This window comes from Panicum virgatum, chromosome 2N (genome assembly GCF_016808335.1).
Source record: "Panicum virgatum strain AP13 chromosome 2N, P.virgatum_v5, whole genome shotgun sequence".
In the NCBI taxonomy this organism is placed as follows: domain Eukaryota; kingdom Viridiplantae; phylum Streptophyta; class Magnoliopsida; order Poales; family Poaceae; genus Panicum; species Panicum virgatum.
In genome coordinates, this window is record NC_053146.1 from 48,139,791 (window position 1) to 48,162,618 (window position 22,828).

The 22,828-nt window shown below is 43.9% G+C and overlaps 2 protein-coding genes across 6 annotated transcripts; one reads left to right on the top strand and one right to left on the bottom strand.

Moving 5' to 3' along the window:
• Positions 1-1,205: 1,205 nt before the first annotated feature.
• Positions 1,206-9,406, bottom strand: LOC120660856 (dipeptidyl aminopeptidase BI-like). Of its 5 annotated transcripts, none has more exons than XM_039939499.1 (12): positions 8,760-9,406; positions 8,107-8,329; positions 7,876-8,017; positions 7,590-7,787; positions 7,180-7,314; positions 6,788-6,916; positions 5,342-5,745; positions 4,834-5,050; positions 3,872-4,062; positions 3,301-3,614; positions 2,614-3,186; positions 1,206-2,424 (listed from the first exon to the last, which is right to left on the bottom strand). In XM_039939499.1, the coding sequence occupies exons 1-10, from the start codon at positions 9,295-9,297 to the stop codon at positions 3,434-3,436; spliced, it is 2,358 nt and encodes a 785-aa protein (XP_039795433.1). In that variant the 5' UTR covers positions 9,298-9,406; the 3' UTR covers positions 1,206-2,424; positions 2,614-3,186; positions 3,301-3,433. The 5 variants fall into 5 exon arrangements, with proteins under 5 accessions (XP_039795433.1, XP_039795434.1, XP_039795436.1 ...); XM_039939500.1 differs by having other exon boundaries at positions 1,206-1,630; positions 1,695-3,186; XM_039939502.1 differs by lacking the exon at positions 2,614-3,186.
• A 2,248-nt stretch (positions 9,407-11,654) lies between these two features.
• Positions 11,655-15,641, top strand: LOC120660858 (probable N-succinyldiaminopimelate aminotransferase DapC). The gene is made up of 2 exons (XM_039939503.1): positions 11,655-11,959; positions 14,184-15,641. Exons 1-2 carry the CDS (start codon positions 11,723-11,725, stop codon positions 15,333-15,335), a joined length of 1,389 nt encoding a protein of 462 aa, XP_039795437.1. The 5' UTR covers positions 11,655-11,722; the 3' UTR covers positions 15,336-15,641.
• The last annotated feature ends 7,187 nt before the right edge of the window (positions 15,642-22,828 follow it).

Below are 22,828 nucleotides of genomic sequence, written 5' to 3' on the forward strand. Positions count from 1 at the left end.
GACATCCAAAGAAGAGGTGATATGCAGTTTCTTCAGTATTAGTGGAGCACAACTCACAATTATAGTTTGAACCTTGAATGATGAATTTTTTTTCTCCTAAGGATATTTCTAGTATTTAGTCTGTCCATTAGTAGCAACCAGGCAAATGTCCTCAGCTTGTTGCAGCATCTTGAGCTCCATATCCACAGAAAGGGAGGTGGAGACTGGACATTCTTGTAAGGGTATATGTAGAATTTTTTGGAGGAGTATTGAGCAGATCCCTAGATATATGTCCACTTTGTCCCTACTGTGTTCTTGAATTTGCAAGTTTTGTATCATGATTTGGAGCTCTTGCAATGTTTTCAAATCGAGCGACTAATCGCGATTAATCGGCCTTATTAGTCCAGCGTGCTCGATTAGGGTCCACGACTCGATCAGGAAGCCTGATCGACCGATCGACCGACTAATCGGCGATTAATCGTCCGACTAGAGGCGAGCGAGCTGAGCTGCCCCGACCGGCGACCTCCTTCCATCCTTTCCCTCCGGCAAGTTCCCTTCTTCCCTCTGTTCCCTCCGGCGAGCTGCCCTGACTCGCGACCTCCTTCTGTCGACGCGCGAGCGCGAGCACGGGTGACGGGTCCGGCGAGCTCCAGAGAAGATGGCTTCATCATCCTCTGATAGTGGTGAGCAATCCCTTCTCCCCCCCCCCCCCTTCCCTCCTCCCCCCCTTCCCTCCTCTGTTCCAGTGTGCCGATTTGCTACCAAGTACCATTGCATCATGTGATTCGTTTGCGTCTTGTGCAAAAGGGGAGCGGATGCGCGCTATGGTGGAGGTTATAATGCCCGAACCAGGCGCACCCAGTGCTGGTGGGAGTGGTGACGCTGCCGATCGTCCTTCAGTGGTTGCCTCCACTGGTGTTGTTGGTTCTTCTTCCTCAACTTCTCCAGATTCTGCAGCATATGCAACATATATATGGATCTGTGCTGGTGGGAGTGGTGACGCTGCCGATCGTCCTTCAGTGGTTGCCTCCACTGGTGTTGTTGGTTCTTCTTCCTCAACTTCTCCAGATTCTACAGCATATGCAGCATATATATGGATCCTAAATGTCCTGGGCGACTAGTGGACGACTAGGGTCGATCAGACCCGACTAATCGACCCTAGTCGACGACTAATCACGATTAGTCGTCTGGTGGTCCACCCATTGTTCGATCAGACGATTAGGCAATTTAAAAACATTGAGCTCTTGGTATTCCTGAAATGCTTCCTTAGAGAGAGGCAAGAAAAGCTAGTCATTGATGACATTGTTTCTGAAAAAAAAAACAGCTACTGAAATTTTATTGTTTTTGGCACAAGTGAGAAGCCTTGGGAATTTTTGCCGAAGACAATGCCCATTCCAGACGTCATGCCTGAATAAGACAGTTATGCCATCGCCTATTTGACAAGTTGCAACACCTCTGAAGTGATCACCGAGTTTGAGCAGATTCCTTCACCAGAAGGAACCCTTGTCAGTGCTTGCATGTGGAATTTGATCATTTGAGTAGTGGGAATGCCAGATCATGTTACCCAGAGAATGTCCCTTTTGTTGTAGAACTTGTCTACATGCTTCAAGAGTAAAGCCTTGTTTTGAGCTCTCAAATTTACCACTCCAACCTCCACAACTTCGTTATAAACCATGTTAAGCCTTGTTTTGAGCTCTCAAATTTACCACTCCAACCTCCACAACTTCGTTATAAACCATGTTAAGCCGATCATATGCTGCTGGAAACATTCGAGATAATGGTGACAGTGTTGCTAGGAATATGGTCCTGACTCTTGAGCCCTGGCATTAATAACCTGACTAGGAAGCTATGAACTGGCTGCCAACATACGGAGAAACAACACTGGTTCTGTTCATGCTCTGAAGAGTACACTCAAATGTGGTCCAACTTGCAAGGCATCAACACAGTAGACAGTCTAAATTGTAACTTTGAACACGTGAAGTTCAATACATCCAACAATGAGATGAATTATACAAATTTAAATTTGGAGATGAAGATCGTAGATACGTATTTGTACAACTGGTCGACTTTCGACAGACAGACAAATGCTTTTCACCCAAGCCTCCAATATATTGTGCTGACACGCCTGCCATATATTTGCAACTTACCGATTCCAGATGCCCGCTTGAACAAAGCATCAGGTTACACAAGATCCTATATGTGACCCGCCCTTTTCATTATAGCAACAAGTTGGCTCTGTCCCCTCTTGTGCCCTTCGATGGCCATTCATAATCTGTCAGAAGTTTCAGGATGAAATTGTAGCTGCTGCTATGACACATATGTTATGTTTGTCTGCTTCTGCCATAGTGCACGTGGCCCAAACTACAGTGGTACATTCAGCAGGGCTTTGTCTGAGTCAAATTTTACTCCACCTAGCCTCCATTTTCGATACCAGCTCTTTCAAATCTACAATATGAGATTATTATGGTACTATTAACTTGATGCAGCAATCAATGTCAATTCCCATGGTTGAAATAATGAAGAGAGCAAAACTTGATTTGATGATAACTAATTTGCCATGAGTTGAAGACATGTCAATTGTAGCAGCATACGAAAGGCAAATTTCAGCATCAAGGAGGGCATGTCAACACTTACTACGTGTTTGGTTGGGGCATTTCGCTCCGTTATCTGTCCACACTGGTATTGAATCACATCGGTTGCTATTTGGTTCGGCTAGGACATAATCAGTTAGCACCGTATTGGTTACGGTCTTTCGGAACAGCGATACCGTCCACCAGCCCGCGTAATCACATTCCGCCCCATTTTCTGCTAATCACATTCTGCCCCATTTTCTGCTTGCACAAATGTTTGTGAGGTCCAACCAAGCAAATACCGCTATTCCTTAAACTGGAATGGATGGCACTGCTTTCCGATTGCATTAACGTTACCGCACCTAGTATTGAACCAAACACCACCTTAGTAGCAGTATACTGTGTCTATTGGAGAAGCATACCAAAGGTAAAATTCAGCATCAAGGAGGGCATGTCCACACTGTGTGTTCTGTGCACTTGTCGAACATCAGCATGCCCCTTGAGATAAGTAGATTACAGTTTTCGGAATTCAAGTTATCTAACCATGGTGGCAGACAACCAGACCAATTGGGAACTGGTCATGAGTATGGGACCTCACATGATTCAAGGATACGCACATATGATTTCATCAGGCATTCTGGGGAAAATAATATAATAGGACAAATCAGGTTTATTTACTGCCCGTGCAAGATATTTCACAAATTTGTCATACAAGATATTTCAGACAAGTAAAATGTGTTAAGTAGGGTACCTCATAAAAGCTCCACTTAATGGATTGATACTTCAGATTGTGTTGCATGTAGAGGATTGCCATCACAGCCTGTCAACCTCAGCTTTGCATCTTTGAGCAACAGTTTTTTATCCTGAAAGATAAAACCCGCTGATCACACATTGTTTACCATCTTGATTAGAAAGGCAGTCTCCAATGCTAATTCCTTAGTCTGCAAATACTTGCTTTCTTCTACGACATCTGTAGTCAAATTGAGAATCACAGGCCTCTCTGGATCATATTGAGTAATTTCACGGACTTTTGCAACCCATTTAGCTGCTTCCCATACACCAAACCTATCATTTCAAATGTAACAAAAGTTTTAGTTCAAGTATCTGACTAAAAGTAGAAATTAAGTGCTATGCAACGTAAGGGAAAAAGGGACAAATTGTTTCTATTTGCACATATCTGGCATTAGAATATAGCAAAGAGTAAAGACTACAATGCTGGAATGTAGAAAACAATTAAAATGATGGAAATTGCATGCTCCAGTCAGCAAAGGTCCAGGCACGAGAGAAGTAACTTAGTGCCCAAGAAACTGCAAGTCACATACCTTGTATTGAATGATGATGTCACAAACACAGCTGGGTAAGGAACATCCCTCTGAATGTTATCATAAGGAGAATACTTTCTGATTGCAAGGAACTCTTCATGGTCCACAGGGAACCCAAACTCTTCATAATCAATGGCTGTAAGAGGTAGAATTGGATGGAGAAGGGTGTTGCAAACATCCAAGAAAGGGACCTGGGGGAAAATATGAATGTTGCGGTAATGCAGTATCAGTACAAACATCAGATTTGATAATAACACATCTTCAAGATTTCAGAGACGAAAACATAATCGAAGTGGCAACTTCAATGTCGGCGAAGAATCCAAGAGCACTAAGTTGCATATTGCTAATCTGCTACTTGGAATGATCATTAATCACTTTTATCCGTGGCTTAATGAAAAATATCAGCATAAAATGAACTAGATGCAGTCTCTAAATCTGTAATGTGTGGCTGACTGATATAGCTTTTGTAGGAACTGTAACTTCAAAGATCAATAAGACACAAAAGAAAGGAGTCAATTTTTGCAGTCACAGTGCAGCATAGTTCTCAAGAAGATGCTTCGTTTTAGATTTACTGTGGATAGTATGGAGCAAAATGCAATCATGCAATGATCTTCCCAGAAAGTTTCCATGCAGTGAGATATAGGAAACCTAATTCTGTGCTTTTTTCCCCCTGAAGATAGTAAGAGAAGATCCTAACTTACTTTGGAAAACGGAAACACATAATTGATCAAACTGCACTAAAAGAAGGTTTTGCTGTCTCTTGACATGCTTGGTTTCATCTGCGGTTTCCACATCTTTATGGGTTTTTTAACAATTCAAGTGCAGTTTTATGGGCAGTTGGGAACAGAGCATATCAAAGTGCAACTGTGCAAGTATTTTCCAGATGCTCAATTAAGGAATGTCTAGGCAGCACACACAATATTTAGTCTTCCAATATACACATTTAATTACATATCATATACCTTTAGTACAGCAGCACGAAACAAATCTGGGCGAGTATTAATTGCTGAAGCCACCAGAAGCCCTCCAGCACTATATCCCCATCCAGCAAGCTTATTTTCTTGTATGATACCCTTTTCAAGAAGAAACTCTCCACAAGAAACGAAATCACATACAGAATCCATTTTTTTGGTCCGTGAACCTTCTTGGTGCCACTTCTTACCATAACCTCCACCTCCCCTGAAGACAAATGCTTTAAGTAAATAACACTGCACAACATGAAAAATTCAAAAGGCAAATTCTGGAATTTTGTAAAAATGGCATAAGCTACCATGAATGAACAAATATTTGAGCTCTTTCTAATATTTACATGTCATGTGCAGAAGTTGTCCATGAAGAGGATAGAAATTAATATGAATCTTCCCAAGTTTAGTTAAAAGTATCTTTTGAGCAAGGATTCATTGGTTAGTTAAGAAATAAAGATAGTTAATTGGTAATATGCAACAAAGTAGCCAAATAGGCGAGACATACCTAACATCAGCATAGGCAATCACCCAACCGCGATCCAGTAGGCTCTTTAACTCACTGCGCCAACGTTTATCCAGAATCTCACCGTAAGCCCCATGTCCATGAAGTAATCCTGGATTTCCATCTTGCTTATGCTTCCGTGAATATACTAAAGTCAGTGGAACCAAAACACCATCCTTTGATGGAACATCGTAGTATTCACAAGCATAGTATTCAGAGAGCTCATTCCAAGCACAATCTTCAAAATCTTCAGTTGGAAAATCAGCTCTGTCTGAGGATAACCTGCCTGTATTTGCAGCAAAAGCAGTACCATACAGTGCTTTTGTTCGTTCATGAAGCATGTTTTGTTGTTGTACTATCTGCCACTTTCCATTCAATAAGTTGTAGTCAACAACAGCATCAGGCATCTGCAAAATGATAAACTTACTGTCAAGAAGAAAATGCATTGAAAAACATGGATTTCATTATAGTTCTAGGCTTCCAGCGAACACAATGGAAAGATGATAAGTTCAAATAAGAAAGTTGACATCAGCTGTAAAGCTATGAATGACTAGTCTGATTGCAGCAAGTACCCAGATTGCAGAACGAGAGTCATCATAGTTACAATTGAATTATTGGTTCCACTAGACATTAGGGTAACATAGCAAACCAACATAGCAAACCAGAAACAGAACAGATTGCATTCTCAACTAGCATGTAACAGAAAAATGTGGGATCTCACAATGGATAATGTGTAGAGTATTTTCCACATGGTTTTAACAGAATTACTGACAATATCATTAATTAAAGCACATATTCATATTGGTTCGGCACCGGTAAGCATTATTGAAAAAATAAAGATACAAACATAATTGATACTTTAGAATCTCTTAGAGACAGTAAAGAAAACTACATATGTAACGCAGAACTGCACAAGCAGATTATCAAAAGAGATACCAAGTTGCTACCAATTCACCACGTTATACGGACATGGCATCAGACTCCAAACATTGATACAATTAGTGTTGCAGGGTGACATTAATTGGGAAGCACATAAAATGCAAAAAATTGAGGCAGCATTGCAGCAATAATATATGACACAAGTTATGATAGAGAAATATGAAAGCAACATAGGAATAGCTTCTTCCATGACTACATCATCCATCCATAATGATACTTTTAAACTTTAATGACAACAGAACTCAAGCGAACCCACAGATAACCCATTTCAATCTTCCATGTAAAATTGTAAATGATGAGGACAATTAACGCAACAAACAATGCAATGATCTTCAGGAATTCATTCAAAAGAAAGAAGGAGAACAAGGCAGTACTATTGGACATAAAGTACTCAAAAAGTACAAGTTAATTATTTCTATACTTGTTGACAAAAGACTGCATTTCAAGACAGGAAATGCACTAAAAGGATGGCAACAAGGACTAAGAAAAACAGCAGATAAATATGCATACCACAGGTGACGATATTGTGAAACGCATTGTTGAGGAACAATAATCATAATTTGGCCCAGATACAATCTGACACACATCATTGGGAAGGGGCAGGTCAAATGGATGGAAATCTGATAGATGAGCAGGTACCTGACAAGTGAAATGGATGAAGATATTTAAGCTATTCCATAATGGTACATGTTTTTGTAAGAATCGTGACTGCAAAATATGTATAACCAATAAAAGGAAGTTTTTCCAGCCAGATATGAGAATAGTTCTAAGATATCCAATAGGTGGAATAACTAAGGAGCAAGTAAATTAACAGCGGGTCTTTACAATGTGCAACACCATCAAGAATTTATAAAGATTCTCCATATAGTTCCCTCACAGATAAGGGCAAACAATTCACTTACATTGATGCCTTCAGTTAGAGGCAACTTAATTGCACAAAGTCTAAGTTTTCTGCCTTGTCTCAAAGTGAGCACCATATGAGTATCACAAAAATCAACATCTTCAAGAATGACACCAGGCTCCTCGATAAAAACATTCTGGTCCAAACATCAAAAGTGAGTAAAATAAAAATGAACGAAGACACTTATCTGGACTTATTTTAAGCAGCGCATATCCATACAGCAATTATAACCAAATCCTAACTAGCTTGGTTAAACATGTCATTTTTATAATGCACTTACCAAAAGAATATTAAAAGTACAACAATATTTTTCTTAGAGCTCCTTACGTATCTACAAAGGAACTGCAAATTTATATCTAGAACACAAGGGTTCAGAAAACAACATAACATAGCAGGTAATTTATTTAAAACCTTCCAACTCTTAGGCCCAGGAGATTCCGCATCAGACTGCATTAGATAATGTGAATCAACAGGGACACCTTCTCTTGCAGCATCTGTAAACAAATAAAGGTGCCCGCGATGATGTTCAACAATGCAATGAACTTGGGATTCCCCTTCCCATGCAAGTTTCATTTGGGACAAGGGATCAGAGGATTTTATTAAATACACCTGAAAAGAAACAAATAGGCATGAGCAGCAACTGAAGGAAGAACTAATGGTAGCAGAGATAAGGTGTACACTGTACAATAAACAGTACCTTTGAATGAATGTCCGAAAAGACATTTAATGTTATATACCGAAAATCCTTGGTATGCCTGATATTTAGAAAAATATTCTCATCAGGTTCTTCCGAAATGAGAATGTCATCCTTGTTGGATCCAATCATGCTGCAAAACAATCTAAAGAAAAAGAAAAATTAAAGTTCTACTGCAATAGAATAAAGCAGAGGTGAGCAGTTTGAAGAAGAAAATAAAAGAAAATCACTAACCGGTACGGCCTTCTTTCCTCATTTGTAACAATATAAACCAATGCTTTCCCGTCCATAGCCCATGAAATATTTGATACCCGATCAGCGCGAGGCTTATCACAAAGTGTCCCTGTTACTAGGTCCCTGACCATTAAAGTGAAGGAGTCCTTATCTTTGTCATACATTGTGTATGCAATGAACCTGTGATCTGGAGATACTTCAGACAGCTCCTCATATGAGTATCCTACATGTCAATATTTGCATATAGCTTAATGTTCTGTTCAATGATTAGAGAAAACAATGGAAAAACTTTTTCCATTCACAAAACCATAATATTGCGTATCTATAGTGTACTGTGTTCAAAATGTATGCACCTAACACATACACATCTTAGAGAATGTTTTACAGATCACATAGTTTTCATAAATTCTCTTATAACAGGAACAAAAGGCAAAATGTAAGGCAGCAAACACAGCGCACACAAACACTCGCAGACAACAGTTCTACATTAGATAAGTACAAAAAACTACATGATCGAGTAGCATTGAAAATGTAGTTGAGGATAATGAGATAGTAACTATATTGCAGGACACATCAGCTGTGGCAAACAGCAACCAAAGGACGAGCCCTCGAAAGGAACTCGGATTGTGGCAAAAGTGTGTCACGGTGGTTACCTCCGAATCGCTCGGCCTCCTTATTGTAGTCCACCAATTTTTGCTCGATGCGCTTCCCAGCCGTGAAGTCAAACCCAGCGGAGGGGTCACTGTACGAGACAAACTCGCTGTGGAGCTTAGCGGAGCGGCGGCAAAGCACGGGATACTGCTTGCCCTCGTCCGTGCGTCGGTAATAGAGCCAGGGACCCCAGCGGACGGGCGGGGTGCAGGCGTCCGAGGCGAGTCGGGAGGCCATCTCGAGCTGGAGCTTCCGGGAGAGGCGGTCGGCGCCGCAGGCGGCGAGGCAGGCCTCGGCGTACTTCTCCTCGGCCTCCATGTGGACGTCCATGTGGCGCATGGCGGCGGCGTCGGAGAGGGCGCCCATCCAGGCGTAGTTGTCCTGCCACGTCTCCCCGTGGATGGAGACAGGGTCCGGCTTCTGCGGCGGGCGCGGCGGGTTGGGGGGAGGAGGAGGGGGCGGTGGGGACGAGGGCTTGGACCGCCGGTGGGCGTGGCGGCGGAGCAGTAGGCGCGGGAGGAGGTCGAAACGGCCGCGCATGGTCGACACAGCCGGAATTGTCGGTGCTGGGGAGGCGGCCGGCGTGGGGTGGAAACCGGACGCCGCCGCCGGAGAGGTTTTGGTGGGGTTTTGGCCTTGGGCTTCGCCGGATTCAGGCGAGAGGATTTGGGTGACCGGAATGGCAGTTGGTTGGGCTCTTGGGCTTTTGGGCTGGTCACTGGAAAGTTCATTCAAGAAGCGGGCTACTTTGGATGGATGTACTAACATGCAAAGGCCTGTTAAGCATCTCAAGGATATTTCCTAGAAAAAAACGAAGGGATTACAAATATCTCTAGAAGTATCCAAACAAAATATATCTTAAAAGGGTGATTAAATAGAAAATTGACAGTGCATTGTTTGGATTAAAATTTTCTAGAAGTTCTTTTTCTTCACTCTTGCTCTCGTATTTTGGGGTCACCGCTCGGCTGAGCTGAACAGCTGCAGAGCAGCTCGACTGCATCAGCCAGTTCAGCCCCATGCACTCACCGTGCTGTTTCTGCTGGCTGCTAGCGTGCCGGCAGCAGCAGCAGCGCTGCAAACAGCACCCTGAATGTTTTGGACACATCATCACAGTATTTTATATCCCAAATTAAATTATACGATTAAGAGTTCTGGTGCAAAACTCTTCATTACATTTGCAATGTTCATACTAAAAAACATAAAAAGTAATTTGAAAACCAAATCTAGAACGATGAAGTAAGTACAAAGAATATCATTTATGTATGATTGGAGGGAGCAGTTTGGTTGACAAAGAATTTAAAGTATCCCAGCAGTCCCCCAATTCTCAATCCAACTTCCGTATTGGAAGAGTAGATAAGAAAACAGTGCTCCAGTAGTCTCTCTTAATCTTTAATTTTTTCCAATAATTATTGGGATAATCCAATAATTCACCCCCAACTCTCTCTAAACAAAGGAGGAGTTGTGACTCTCCCAATAAGATATTTGGATTGTGATGGGAAGACTGCAAAAACAACTCCTTCAATAAACTTAAAATTGCTATTGGGACATCACTTAATACCAGGTATTAGGAAAGGATTATTGAGAACTGCTGGAGATACTCTTAGGCTGTCCACTTTGCTTCAAAGCATATGCTTACAAGTCATGCTGCTGCACCATCCAAGTTGGACACCTCTCTCTCTCTCTCTCAACTACGAACAATTCATAAAAATTGACAACAACTAGGTCGCACCAGCAACTAATATTTGTTCAATTGGGATAAACTTAGATCTTGTTTGGTTCTGCTTTTCTAAAACTTGCTTATTTGAGAAGTAGATTTTTCTTTTATAAATCATTGTGTGGAGAATTTGTTGCCTCAATAAACTGGGTATTTGACAATTCTGACTATTTTCACTTTTTAGAAATTCAGGGTTCTAAGCCGTTTCGGTTTAGGAGATGAGTGGGGTGCATATTGTTTTCCTGCTTTTTTGCTAAAAGTAAGCAAAAAATGGTTCTGTGTGCATTTCTTGCCACCTATAAGCCGCTAGCAGAACCAAATAGGATCTAATGTTTAGATCAATCTAGAATGTGAAAAACTAATGTTGATCGGATGGTTGGATCACATGAGCTATTACAAAGCTGGGATGGGTGAACTCATGGTGGGTCACTTGGCAATTTCACTTGATTATAAGGTGAACCGTAATATGGTATGCTGAAAATTAGCATGGATGATTCAAGCAGACCCAACTTCTCATGGTGTCTAACCAGGGGCGGATCTAGCACCGGGTCAGCCGGGGCTAGAGCCCCTCCTACCCGTGCTAGATGCATGGAGCCCCTCCTAAGCCCCTCCTATGAATTTGTAGCCATTGAAGCTTGAAAGGAATAGCTATAGGTAGAAGATGGAGTGAATAAGCCCCTCCTAATAATTTTTCTAGATCCGCCACTGTGTCTAACGAATTAACGTGATCGTCTGTATTTATAAAATGTTAAAACAAATTAAGTTGGACGGAGGGAATGCGTACCAGTATCCACGACCTACGGGGCAACTGAATTCATGCCGTGCAAGGTACCGACCGTTGCACTTTTTTTTTATGTCCCGAGTGGGTCAGTATCTCCCAGATGCCAGAGCAGCAAGAACTTGTCCGGCTTCAGTGGAACGTGACAACGCTGACGCGAAACCCATTCATCACCTGACTTCGGAGTTCGGACACGGTCGAGGCTCCAACCACTTGTCGCCAACCCCACGAAGCGGCTTTTGCCGCATGACCCCCAAACATACCAACTCGACCCACAAACCTACCCCTCCCACACAATGACAATGGGCCCCGTAAAACATTGGCCCCACTCGTCATTAGCGGTGACTCATCAATGCCTCGCTGTCAGCCCCTTCCCCACATGTCTGCCGCAGCCGCGCCTCCCACACTGACCGGAGGAGGCCGCGGGGCGGCGCACCGCGCACCCACGACTGGACGACTCGGCTGGGGGAATCATGAATCTAGCCGCCTTCCCCTCCTCCCCCTCCCCTGCCACGCCCGCGGGCCGCGGCCTCCTCCCTGAGATGCCATTAAATCCCTCCTCCGCTTTCTCCTCCTCGCTGCTCCGCCGCTCGCTCCGCGCGTCCCTCCGGAGGATCTCCCCGATGGCCTCCGCCGCCGCCCCCACCTCCGCGCCCGCCGCCGCCGCCGAGAACGGCGCCGCGAAGGCGGCGGAGCAGCAGCCCGCGCAGGTCGGTGCGCTCGCTCTCTTCCCCTGGCTTATCGGGTTCCTTATGCTGTGATTTGGTCGGCGCCTCTGCGTCCGGCGCTTTGTGTGGCTGCTTTAGCATACGGGTGTCAGGAGGTTGGAACTCGGGGGTGCTTTGGACTGACGGGGAGCCGCTGTTAACTGAAGCTTATCACACCGCGCGCATTTTGGTCGGCTTAGTGCCGTTATATATATAGAACTTGATGCTGTAACCGTTAATATGTTGAGCTGACCTTCTACATGAGTTCAGAATACTGTTTTGCGTATTGCTGCATGTAGCATATATGTTGGAAGTAGCTCAGCATATCAAAGAGCTTACATAGAGTAAACGTTAACATTTTGATGAATTGGCATCACCGCTAGTGGGAGCAACTGAATCCATTCAAAACCATCTGTCTTGCTATAGCTCAAATAGCACGCAGTAAATGCTATGAAAGAGGGAAGCTATTTCTCGCTAACAAAATTTGTGCCCAGCATTTTCTCAAACTATCTTGGTAATTGCAAGTTACCATGCCATTAGTCAATACAATCAGCCAAAGTCAAGTGAATATTTTAGCTTATAGGTTTCAGTTATTTGCATAATAAGGCAGCTAGCTAGCTAGCACATTTCCTAGATTCATTTTTTTTAATAAAGCTTCAAAGGTTTTGATCCTGCAGAGGCTCCTGTCGTACCCATTTACACTAAGTTACGGAATACTAAAGAGGAAAAGTAGCGGAATTGCTCTGAATAGGAGTATCAAATTCATATCTTTTTTTGCAGCACCCATATTACAGACGTCTCTACTACTACTATACTACTTAGTGACGTTCATACCTGTTCGTATGCTCCTTTTCTGCAATGTTCTTTATTGTTATTTCTCCATCTGCTACTTCTTTCCGTGTTTATCAGACCTCTGAAAGATGCATGCTTCACATTAATCTTGCTATTCAGTAATTGTTCATATTTTGATATAGATCTGATTGCTGAAACCAGTCAACCATCTGAATCTGTACCCGATCAGGCTACTAATTCCCTATGCATGCTATATTCTTCATTGCCAGGAATATGCACTCAATAATATTGTATGACAACTGATATCTCCATTCAATATGTGGACTCCTCAGAGCATCCATGGTCCTCAGTTTGTTCCCTTTGTTATAGAATTGCTCTGCTGCTATATTCAACAAACATAGGCTTTATGTGAGTTCCTATTTCATTATGGCCAACAATCTACCTGTATGGAAGTTTTTTCCCTGGATGATCTTTTTCTTGGGACCATAAAACCTCCTATCTGATACAATGAGGTTGTCCTATAGATTCTGTGATTTATCACTCAATTTGACAAATGATGCAATTATCGAACAAAATCATGCTATATTCCCTATATGAAACTTTTGAGCTGTTTGGTAAATTGTTTTGTGTTTTGATAAATTTATACCATGGTTCATGTCCTCCTTGAAGAAAAAAACATTGGCGTCATTTGACATGCCTTAAGTTCATGAATTTGAAATAATTCATTGTATCAAAAGCAAGGCATTTTAAAATAATAAAGCTCATGGCTGTCAACCAATCTGTGTTTAAATATTTTCAAGACACAGCTGAAGGAGGCAACTTTCACCAGGAATCAATACTCTGCATCCAAACCTCTAGCGAAGTGTTCTGAGCTAAAGCAGATAGATAACACACTAACGTATGGTTCATAGCTAGGTATAAGATTTCTTGAAATAAAAACTACTGATCTATCCTTAGGTCACGGTTTGGCTTCTTAAAGATTTCGATGTTTCTCAAACTTAGAAAAATAATATATTTTACCTTTCATCTTGACAGGAAAATGCTCTATGTAGTATTCAGATTCATTTACAATTCATAGGTTTTGAACATGACCTGTTCAATAAATATAAGAGGATAGCTACTTGCCAGCCTAAGGATTCATACAGTGTCCAAGACTGATTATTTATAAGATATGCCATTATCAATTTCCATGGCCATTTACCATTGTGTTGAAGTCCAGCAGACCTGATGAGAGAGTGTTTTCTTTTAGACATAATACAGTCAAACGAAATTCCTCTTATGCATTGATTTTATCATGTCTGTCCTTGTATCAGTGTAAGTTTACTTGTAGTTAGTACAGATTACCTTGAGCTTGCAATTTGGCAGTTTCTCCATTGCACGTTGCAAAACTACCCTGAGCATGCAATTTGATCCATTTTTGGTTTCTCCATTGCAGGTCGCAAAGCGATTGGAAAAGTTCAGGACCACAATTTTCACTCAGATGAGCATGCTTGCCATGAAGCATGGGGCAATAAACCTTGGCCAGGGCTTTCCGAATTTTGATGGCCCAGACTTTGTGAAAGAGGCTGCTATTCAAGCTATAAATGCTGGGAAGAATCAGTATGCAAGAGGGTTTGGTGTGCCAGAACTGAACTCAGCTATTGCTGAAAGATTCCTGAAGGACAGTGGATTGCAAGTCGACCCTGATAAAGAAGTCACTGTTACATCTGGATGCACTGAAGCGATAGCTGCAACAATACTGGGTCTCATCAACCCTGGTGATGAGGTGATATTGTTCGCTCCATTCTACGATTCATATGAGGCTACACTGTCAATGGCCGGTGCCAATGTAAAGGCCATTACCCTCCGTGCTCCAGATTTCGCAGTTCCACTTGAAGAGCTAAAGGCTGCAGTCTCCAAGAACACCAAAGCAATAATGATAAACACACCGCACAATCCAACTGGGAAGATGTTCACAAGGGAGGAACTTGAATTTATTGCCACCCTCTGCAAGGAAAATGATGTTTTGCTGTTTTCTGATGAGGTCTATGACAAATTGGCATTCGAGGCTGATCATATATCAATGGCTTCTATCCCTGGAATGTATGAGAGGACTGTGACCATGAACTCTCTAGGCAAGACATTCTCTCTTACAGGATGGAAGATTGGGTGGGCAATCGCACCACCTCACCTGACATGGGGTCTAAGGCAAGCACACTCATTCCTCACATTCGCCACCTGCACACCAATGCAAGCAGCAGCAGCGGCAGCTCTGAGAGCACCAGATAGCTACTATGAGGAGCTGAAGAGGGACTACAGTGCAAAGAAAGCTATATTGTTAGAAGGACTAAAAGCCGCGGGGTTTATTGTTTACCCATCAAGTGGAACATACTTCATCATGGTCGATCACACCCCTTTCGGTTTTGGCAATGACATAGAGTTCTGTGAGTATTTGATTCGTGAAGTTGGCGTTGTTGCTATACCACCAAGCGTGTTTTACCTGAACCCTGAGGAGGGGAAGAAGCTGGTGAGGTTCACCTTCTGCAAGGACGAAGATACGCTGCGGGCCGCGGTCGAGCGGATGAAGACAAAGCTGAGGAAGAAATGAAGCGCGGGGAAAATTCCATGTGGCTGGTGATGGCTGAATAATCTGCTAGGTTTGCACTTCGGCAGGATGCATGTACTACCCTTTTTCTAGCAATAGTTGTCCTGTCAGTGACTTCATACCTATTGTCTTTACTACTTGTCCGTGTAAGGAGATGGTGATGGATCAGGATAGCTGCCGGTATACCTTTTTGTAGCCTACTGAACAATTTGCGGCCGCTATGCGTTCACCCTTCTCAACCTATCCTGTCACCAGACCTGCCAATAAACTGATGGAACCAAATCCTTGCAACAGTGACTTTGTTCTTCACCCTTTTCTTCAAGTGCTCTCAAACTTCTGACTTGTCGATGAGAAGATAACCGAGCAGCAACGATCTATGACGAGCCATTTTTGTTTGACCTTTTTATGGCGGTAAATTTTATCCTACCAGGGCACCAGGTTGAGTTGAGGTTTCCTTTGTTCTGTTCGGATTTTACTACTTGAATTAGGTTGCGCTAGAATCTAGACGAGACGAAAATGAAATATGACCAGCATCAGACCTGTACCTGGTAGCGTTCACGAAACAGTTATTCAGAGACCTCTTCCTCTGCTCGCACGGTTTGTCCAAACCCGACAACGGTCGCCCACCACAACACTCCACGCGCTACCCTGGAGCAACTCGTAGCCGTAATCCTCTCGTGCCTCTCTCTCCCTCTCAGAATTTTGGTGAAATGAACATCACGCGGTGCACAATTCCGCACGGCTGCAGGCTGTTACATCTCCATCCATCACCCACCTTGACTATCCTGCCCAACCAAAACTGCCCAGAAAACCTATCATCAAAAAATAAAAGTTGAAACAATTGAAAACAATTCTCACTAAGATTAGGTCCACCGTACCCCTCACGGAAGCCCCACTTGTCAGGCCAAAAGGTTTGACGAAAGGGAGGAGAAGATTGATTTTTTCAATGTTTTCCACCAAAATCCTATTACTTTTTACACCAACAATTTTCTATATCCACCTCTTGTACCCACATATTATTTTTCTTTAGCACACACATACTTTCCTTTGCGTATTCATTGACTCATAATTCACGTCATTTTTTCTTTTGGAAAGATAATAATTAACATAATTATTTATAGAAGTAAAAAACGTGTATTAACGTATTACTTTCCTTTATTATACACATACTTTTCTTTGCACATACGTTAACCCATAATTCACGTCATTTTTTTGAAGGATAATAATTGACATCATTGTTTATAGAAGTAAAAGACGTGTATTATTTTTCAAAATAAATAAATAGCATCGGTGATTGATGGTTTTGGTGAATATTAATTGACATTATTATTTTATGGAAGGAAAAGAAAGATGTGTATTATTTTTTTGAAAAAAAATAAAATTATTATTTGATGAAAGAAAAATTAAATACATGCATGTGACACGTACATCTTCCCTAGGTAAAAAAAACGCCCAGAAAACGCCCGGAAAGACGATAAGAACGAGCGCGACGACACGACGAAGGGAGAAAACAAAAAAAAAACATCATGTCCGATGCCGATCCCCTCCCTGCAGGTTCACACAGACACCTCACGCTCGCCGCCACGCCGCCGTTCATGTCCGCCCCCGCACACCCTCTCCGACAGCGACCGGTACAACGAATAAAAACATTATCCTGTATCCTACATCGAGAGGCCTCTCGATTTAAGCTAAATCGAGAGCCCCTCCCCATTACAGTACGAAACAATAAAGGGGAAGAAGAAGTTTGAGCAATCCACGATCTCGAACTCCGGCGATGGGTGGGCGGAGCAGTCAGCGGCGGGTAGCTGCCGGCTGTGGGCGGCGGTGGAGGCCAGCGGGGTTAGGGATTTGGGTTTTCGGGTTGGGGTGGGGTTCCATTACCGGCGGGTATAGAGGGATGGCCGGCGGCGGCGGCAAGCCCGGCGGTGGTTCCGGGTTGTGGGCGGCGAGGCCGGCGGCGATGGCGCCGCCGGGCGGGTGGTGGAGGACGGCGGTTGGGCGGGGCCAGCGGCGGGGGAACTCGGCAACGGGGAAGGGGAGGTCAACAGTGGCGGCGGGAAGGAGGGCAGGGTAGGGTTGCGGTCCTCGCCGGTGTCGGAGGCGACGCCGGCGAGGGGGAGGTCGGCGGCGGGGCGGGAGTGGAGGAAGCCAAGGGCAAGGTCGGGCGGAGAGACGATAAGAATGGAGGAAGACGATGTTGCTGTATGAGACGGAGGGGTCTCGACGGATTGTTATCCGGAGACCCCTCTCCGTGTAAATGCCTCCAAACATTATCCCTCCTCCCATCGGCGTTGTTCGTTGGCCATGTTGGGGGCCCTCGTCAACCCCACCGGCGTCGCCCTGGCAGCGCTCGAACAGACGCTGCCTGATCGTGATCGAAGCCCAATCCATCGGGCAATAATAGTTTCTTCTTGTCTGAGCTTACGCGCCGGACAAGATCTGTGTACTTGTAAATGGCGTGTCTCGGCGTCGACGCATATAGGCAAGGCCGCTGCACCGCATCATCATCCGGCCCTGGGTGCCCAGGCCGCCCGTGCCAGCGCTGCGCTCTGGGTGCCGACCTCGCTAGCTCGCTCACATGCTCGTCGGAGTGGCGTGGATGGGTGAGTAGTGGCGGTTGGACCGTGGACCTCGATTGAACGGGGTGGCACGGTGCCGTGTAGTGTTCCAAGACCCTGGAGTGTTTTCCCCCCTCCCACGAGGTGTAGTGTTCCGTGCAGCTCCCGATTGGTTAGCTTGATAGAACAAAGATAATAATAAATAAATAAACAAAGAGCAGGTCCCAAGAACCTGCCGCTGCCAGCATCGAGATGCAATGATCAGACATGTAGTGATTTTTGAAACAGCTTTGGGTTTTTCTCTACTGCCAAATCAGTATCAGCCATAAAGCTATAGGGATGAAAACGGACTGCCAAATCAGTATCAGCCATAAAGCTATAGGGATGAAAACGGACGGAAAACTCCCCAACTATTTCTGTTTCTGTTTTTTATTACGGAAAACGGGAGCGGAAGCGGAATAGCCGGGTACGGGAGTAGAAACGGGATATAACGGTTACGGAAACGGGCGGGAACCGAAAAATCTACCGGAATGCATTATTATTTAATCACAATTCACTTTGTATGAATATAGCACTAGACAGTCCTTTACACAAGCTATTTTTCAAAAATATGATCAATGTTTCTTTGTTTCCTATGATTAAATCGTGAAGTACATGTATTGATGTTGAGGAACATGAGAGGATATATGATGTGACTATTATTTTTTTCGGATTTTATAAATACGGTATTATCTCGGCTAAAAATGGGATCCCGCAAATACAGGCGGGATACATCCCTTCCCGCTTCCCGTTCCATTTCCGTATTTTCCATAAATACAAAAACGGGCGGGATAAATATAGAAATACGGGCGGGACGGGACGGGATTTTTCCGTCCGTTTTCATCCCTAATCAGCCAGCAACCAACAGCCAACCATTACTATTTTTTCTAATAATAAATTAATATCAGCTACCAGCTACAGCCAACCCAATAAAACGGATGATTAAGAGAATTGATCATGGATGAACGTCTTGAGGCAGCGTTTAGTTCCCAAACTTTTTTGCACAGTATCAATCACATCAAGTTTTCGAACACATGCATAGAGTATTAAATGTAGTTGAAAAAAATAACTAATTATACAATCTAACTGATTCATACGAGATGAATGTAATGACGTTAATTAATCAATGATTGAATATTAATTATCAAATAACAACGAAACATGCTACTACCCAAATCCAAATTTTTCACCAACTAGCGCCGTGTTTAGTTGCAAAAATTTTAGGGTGTAAAACACTATAGTACTTTCGTTTGTATTTGGTAATTATTGTCCCGTCATAGATTAATTAGACTTATTAGATTTGTCTCGTGATTTACAAGCAAACTATGTAATTAGTTTTTTATTTCGTGTAGATTTAATACTTCATGCATGCGTTGAAAAATTCGATGTGACGGAGAATCTTGTAAAGTTTTGGAATTTTGGATGCAACTAAACAGGGCCTAAACGAGCTTACATCCCGTAACATACTCAAATCAGAGGGGACTAGTATGGTCCAAAAAAAAAAGGTAGCAGGCTCCGAAACAGCACGCTCTTCTGGTGACTGGAGAAGCCTGAAGTCCTGAATTCACTGACGGTCGAAAAACGTCTCTTCAACGTAGGCTACTGCTTCTTCATGCCTGATGTATTCAGAACCAGGATGTCAGACCAGAAGAACCGCTCAACAAATCCAGCTCCCTTTCCTGTCAACAGTCAAATAAGTCGCCCGAGAGTTCAGATTTAAAAATTTGAAACGGCAGCACCACCCAGTCCAGTCAGGTTCCGATCTCTTTTCAACTCCATCCAAGAGTATGAAACAAGCCCGTGTTACCCGGCTCCATGATCCACCACCCACCAGCACCGGCAGTCAGCGCACGCACCGTCGCCCACCCACCCGGCGCGCCGAGGCACAGACCGAGGTCCTGAACCAATGCACCACCAACGAACCGGAAACGAAGCCGCAGGTCACCACCTTCGACATGATGTGCGCGCATCCATCCATCACATGAGCAGAAACGTTCGGCTCCAGATTCCAAACCCACGAGCAGTCGCCGACCGGATCCACGATGGTTTCCCACACGATTTCGACGAAAACAACCCGTCCGTCCGTGCCACACATCACACCAACTCCATGAGAAGTTTTTTTCCCTTTCATGTTTATTTTGGTGAAAGTGACTGTGACACACGAGAGCGAGAGAGGAGAAAACAATGAAGCCGCTGCTGCTCCGTGTCAAAAAGTATTGGACGCATGTGTTCTCCCTTCCTGGGAGGAAAGCCGGCAAAGGTGGCTGCTACCGTCCAGCCCGGTGTGTCGTCCTACGGAGGGAGTGGTTGCGTCTAGAGACGCTTGAGACAGGAGGCGAAAACTAGAAGCCAGGCGAGGGCGATGCTTTCCATGGCCGACTGCCGTAGTCTCACTCCCTTGTCGGGGCTCGCCCGTACGGCGCCCCCTTTTTTTCTTCTCTAATCTAATCGGCGGCGACGCCGCTGTATGATTGTATCATGCCTCATGAGTGATGCATCATTCCTCGGAAGAACGCATACAGAACCTGTGAATTTCGCAGGGTGGCTACCTCACCTGACGGCCACCCAAAGGGACGTTTACTCGCGGCGTCGCCGTCGCTGAATTTGGAGCCGCGAGAGGGGACGGCAGGGAGATTTTTGATTGAGAGGGAGAGAGAGAGAGTGAGGCTGTAATAAAGAAAGCGAGAAAAAGGGTCGCTGTATGTGACCTCGCTTCTCACGCAAGCGAGCATCATGAAGCATGGTGATCTTCAGAGTTTCTTTCACGAAGGAAACGCATCAGCTTAAAAAAAATAATGGTATGAATAATTGGAATTTTTGAAATGGTGGTCTTCCAAGATGCCGATCTCATCTTTTGGTGGACAAGTCGCGATGATTGAGGACCTGAGCGAGGATTGATAAGCAGGTTATAATGCTTTGTTCGACCCGTAACCGAGCTTGATTAGTCTCGGCGATGAGTGAGGCCAATTATTGTGTCTCGAGCCTGTTGCTCCTCTCGAACAAGAAAAGGGGGGAAAAAAGGAACGGAACAAAGAGAAGCACGAGTTGGATTGGATCATGCTTTCTGTATCACACAGGAGAAGCTGCTGTCCTGTCAGAAAACCGGTTGTCATGCCTTGCGCCCGCCCATCTTATTGCTCAACCTCTTGCCAAGCACATGTTGAGATCAATTTGATCATTCAATGCCATTCGACAAGTTGATGCGGGGCAAAGAAACCCCAGATCTTTGTAGGACAATAGTTTTTAGGGGGGTCGGTTTTTTTTATATCTATTTGTGGGGAACTTCATGAACAATTCAGCATCGATTCTGCAAAACTCTCCAGCACATTGAGAACAATAATCTAACCCCATTCCGTAAGCACGATTTGTGCACAGCAAAACATAAGCGCTTAACCATCACATGCTCCGAGATTATCTCCTGTGTGGTCCGTACTCGCGGCCACAGATCAACTGTTGAGCCTGTCATACTGTGCCTAGGATACAGTTTCTAGGACACAGCAGACGGGGGGCCATGTCTGCATGTTCCCATGTTCATGATCCTGAACTCGACGTGTTACAGGTCAGACCATTTCATCACCACACTGTTACCCAAGCATACATACATTACACAAACAACCATCGATACTACGAACATACATACGGGGACAAGAGGTCCAGAATTATTACGGCCTCCGACACTATGAAATGGAACGCGTGGCGGCGTATCTCGTACAGTATAATGCAGTGGAAGAATAATTGTGGGATTGGCACGGCTGTCCTGACGCAAAAGAACCAGCAGCTGATCTGATCCCGGCAACCACCAATGCGTTGTGCCCAGCTCCACATTTCCGGAATCCTTTCCCCAGCACACAGGACACGCCCGCCCCTCTTCTGGTGCGAAAATCTGGAGTGGCCAGGGGACCCAAGAGCCATGAAATTGCCCCCCAAGGTTTCAGAAACACCGTGGGCTCAGGTGCAGGGAGGGAGTGGGTCGACACCACGGGGTACTGAAAATTATAGTCGTCTCGTGTAAAATTTTTGAAAGAGAATTTTTCTATATTTAAAGTATTAAATATAAACTAATTACAAAATTAATTACAGAACTTGTTTGTAAATCGCGAGACGAATCTAATGAGCCTAATTAATCTGTCATTAGATATTCTTTACTGTAGCATTAATGTATCAATTTAGCATATAATTACAGCTTGATTAGGTTCATTAGATTCGTCTCGCGATTTATAGGCAAACTGTGCAATGTGTTTTTTATTTCGTCTAGATTTAAGTCTCCATGTAGGTGCCGGAAAAAAATTAGAATTTTAAATTATACAACTAAACAAGGGTATGTCAAGTGCGCCCTACACCAGAGGGAGCTACAAGTTGCATGACAGGAGGGAAAATTTACAGTCCCCCATGTGCAGCTCCAAGTACATTTGCGAATGGGAATCACTGCACATGGGAGCACCGCTAAGGGGCCGTTTAGTTCCCAAAACTTTTCGCCTCCCCTTTAAACACATATATGAAGCACTAGATGTAACTAAATAACAAAACTAATTACAAAGTTTGGATGTACACGACGAGACGAATCTTTTAAGCCTAATTAGTGCATGATTAGCCATAAGTGCTACAGTAACCCACATTTGCTAATGATGCGGTCAAATGCCTCAAAAGATTCGTCTCGTGGTTTCCAAGTGAGTTCTGAAATTAATTTTTTAATTAGTGTCCGAAAAACCCTTCCGACATCTGGTCAAACTATTGACGTGACACTTGGACCAAAAATTTTCACCAACTAAACACCCCCTAAGCAGTCAAGATTTAGGATGGGAGCAATGGATGTGCAGATGCGATGGCAGCCACATTCATATGAGCAATGCAATGCGAAGAGGCAGATGGCTCTGGGTAAGCTGCCATGCCAGCAGTAGA

Bases quoted from the DNA above. Each gene is read 5' to 3' on its own strand.
- LOC120660856 (XM_039939502.1), bottom strand. From the start codon at position 9,297: ATGCGCGGCCGTTTCGACCTCCTCCCGCGCCTACTGCTCCGCCGCCAC. The intron at 8,330-8,759 runs GTAACCACCGTG...ATTGACATGTAG, and splicing joins GGAGGCCGAGCGATTCGGAG to GATACTCATATGAGGAGCTG. The intron at 4,063-4,833 runs GTATATGATATG...ATTTTCCCCCAG, and splicing joins TTCGTGCTGCTGTACTAAAG to GTCCCTTTCTTGGATGTTTG.
- LOC120660858 (XM_039939503.1), top strand. From the start codon at position 11,723: ATGAATCTAGCCGCCTTCCCCTCCTCCCCCTCCCCTGCCACGCCCGCG. The intron at 11,960-14,183 runs GTCGGTGCGCTC...TCTCCATTGCAG, and splicing joins CGGAGCAGCAGCCCGCGCAG to GTCGCAAAGCGATTGGAAAA.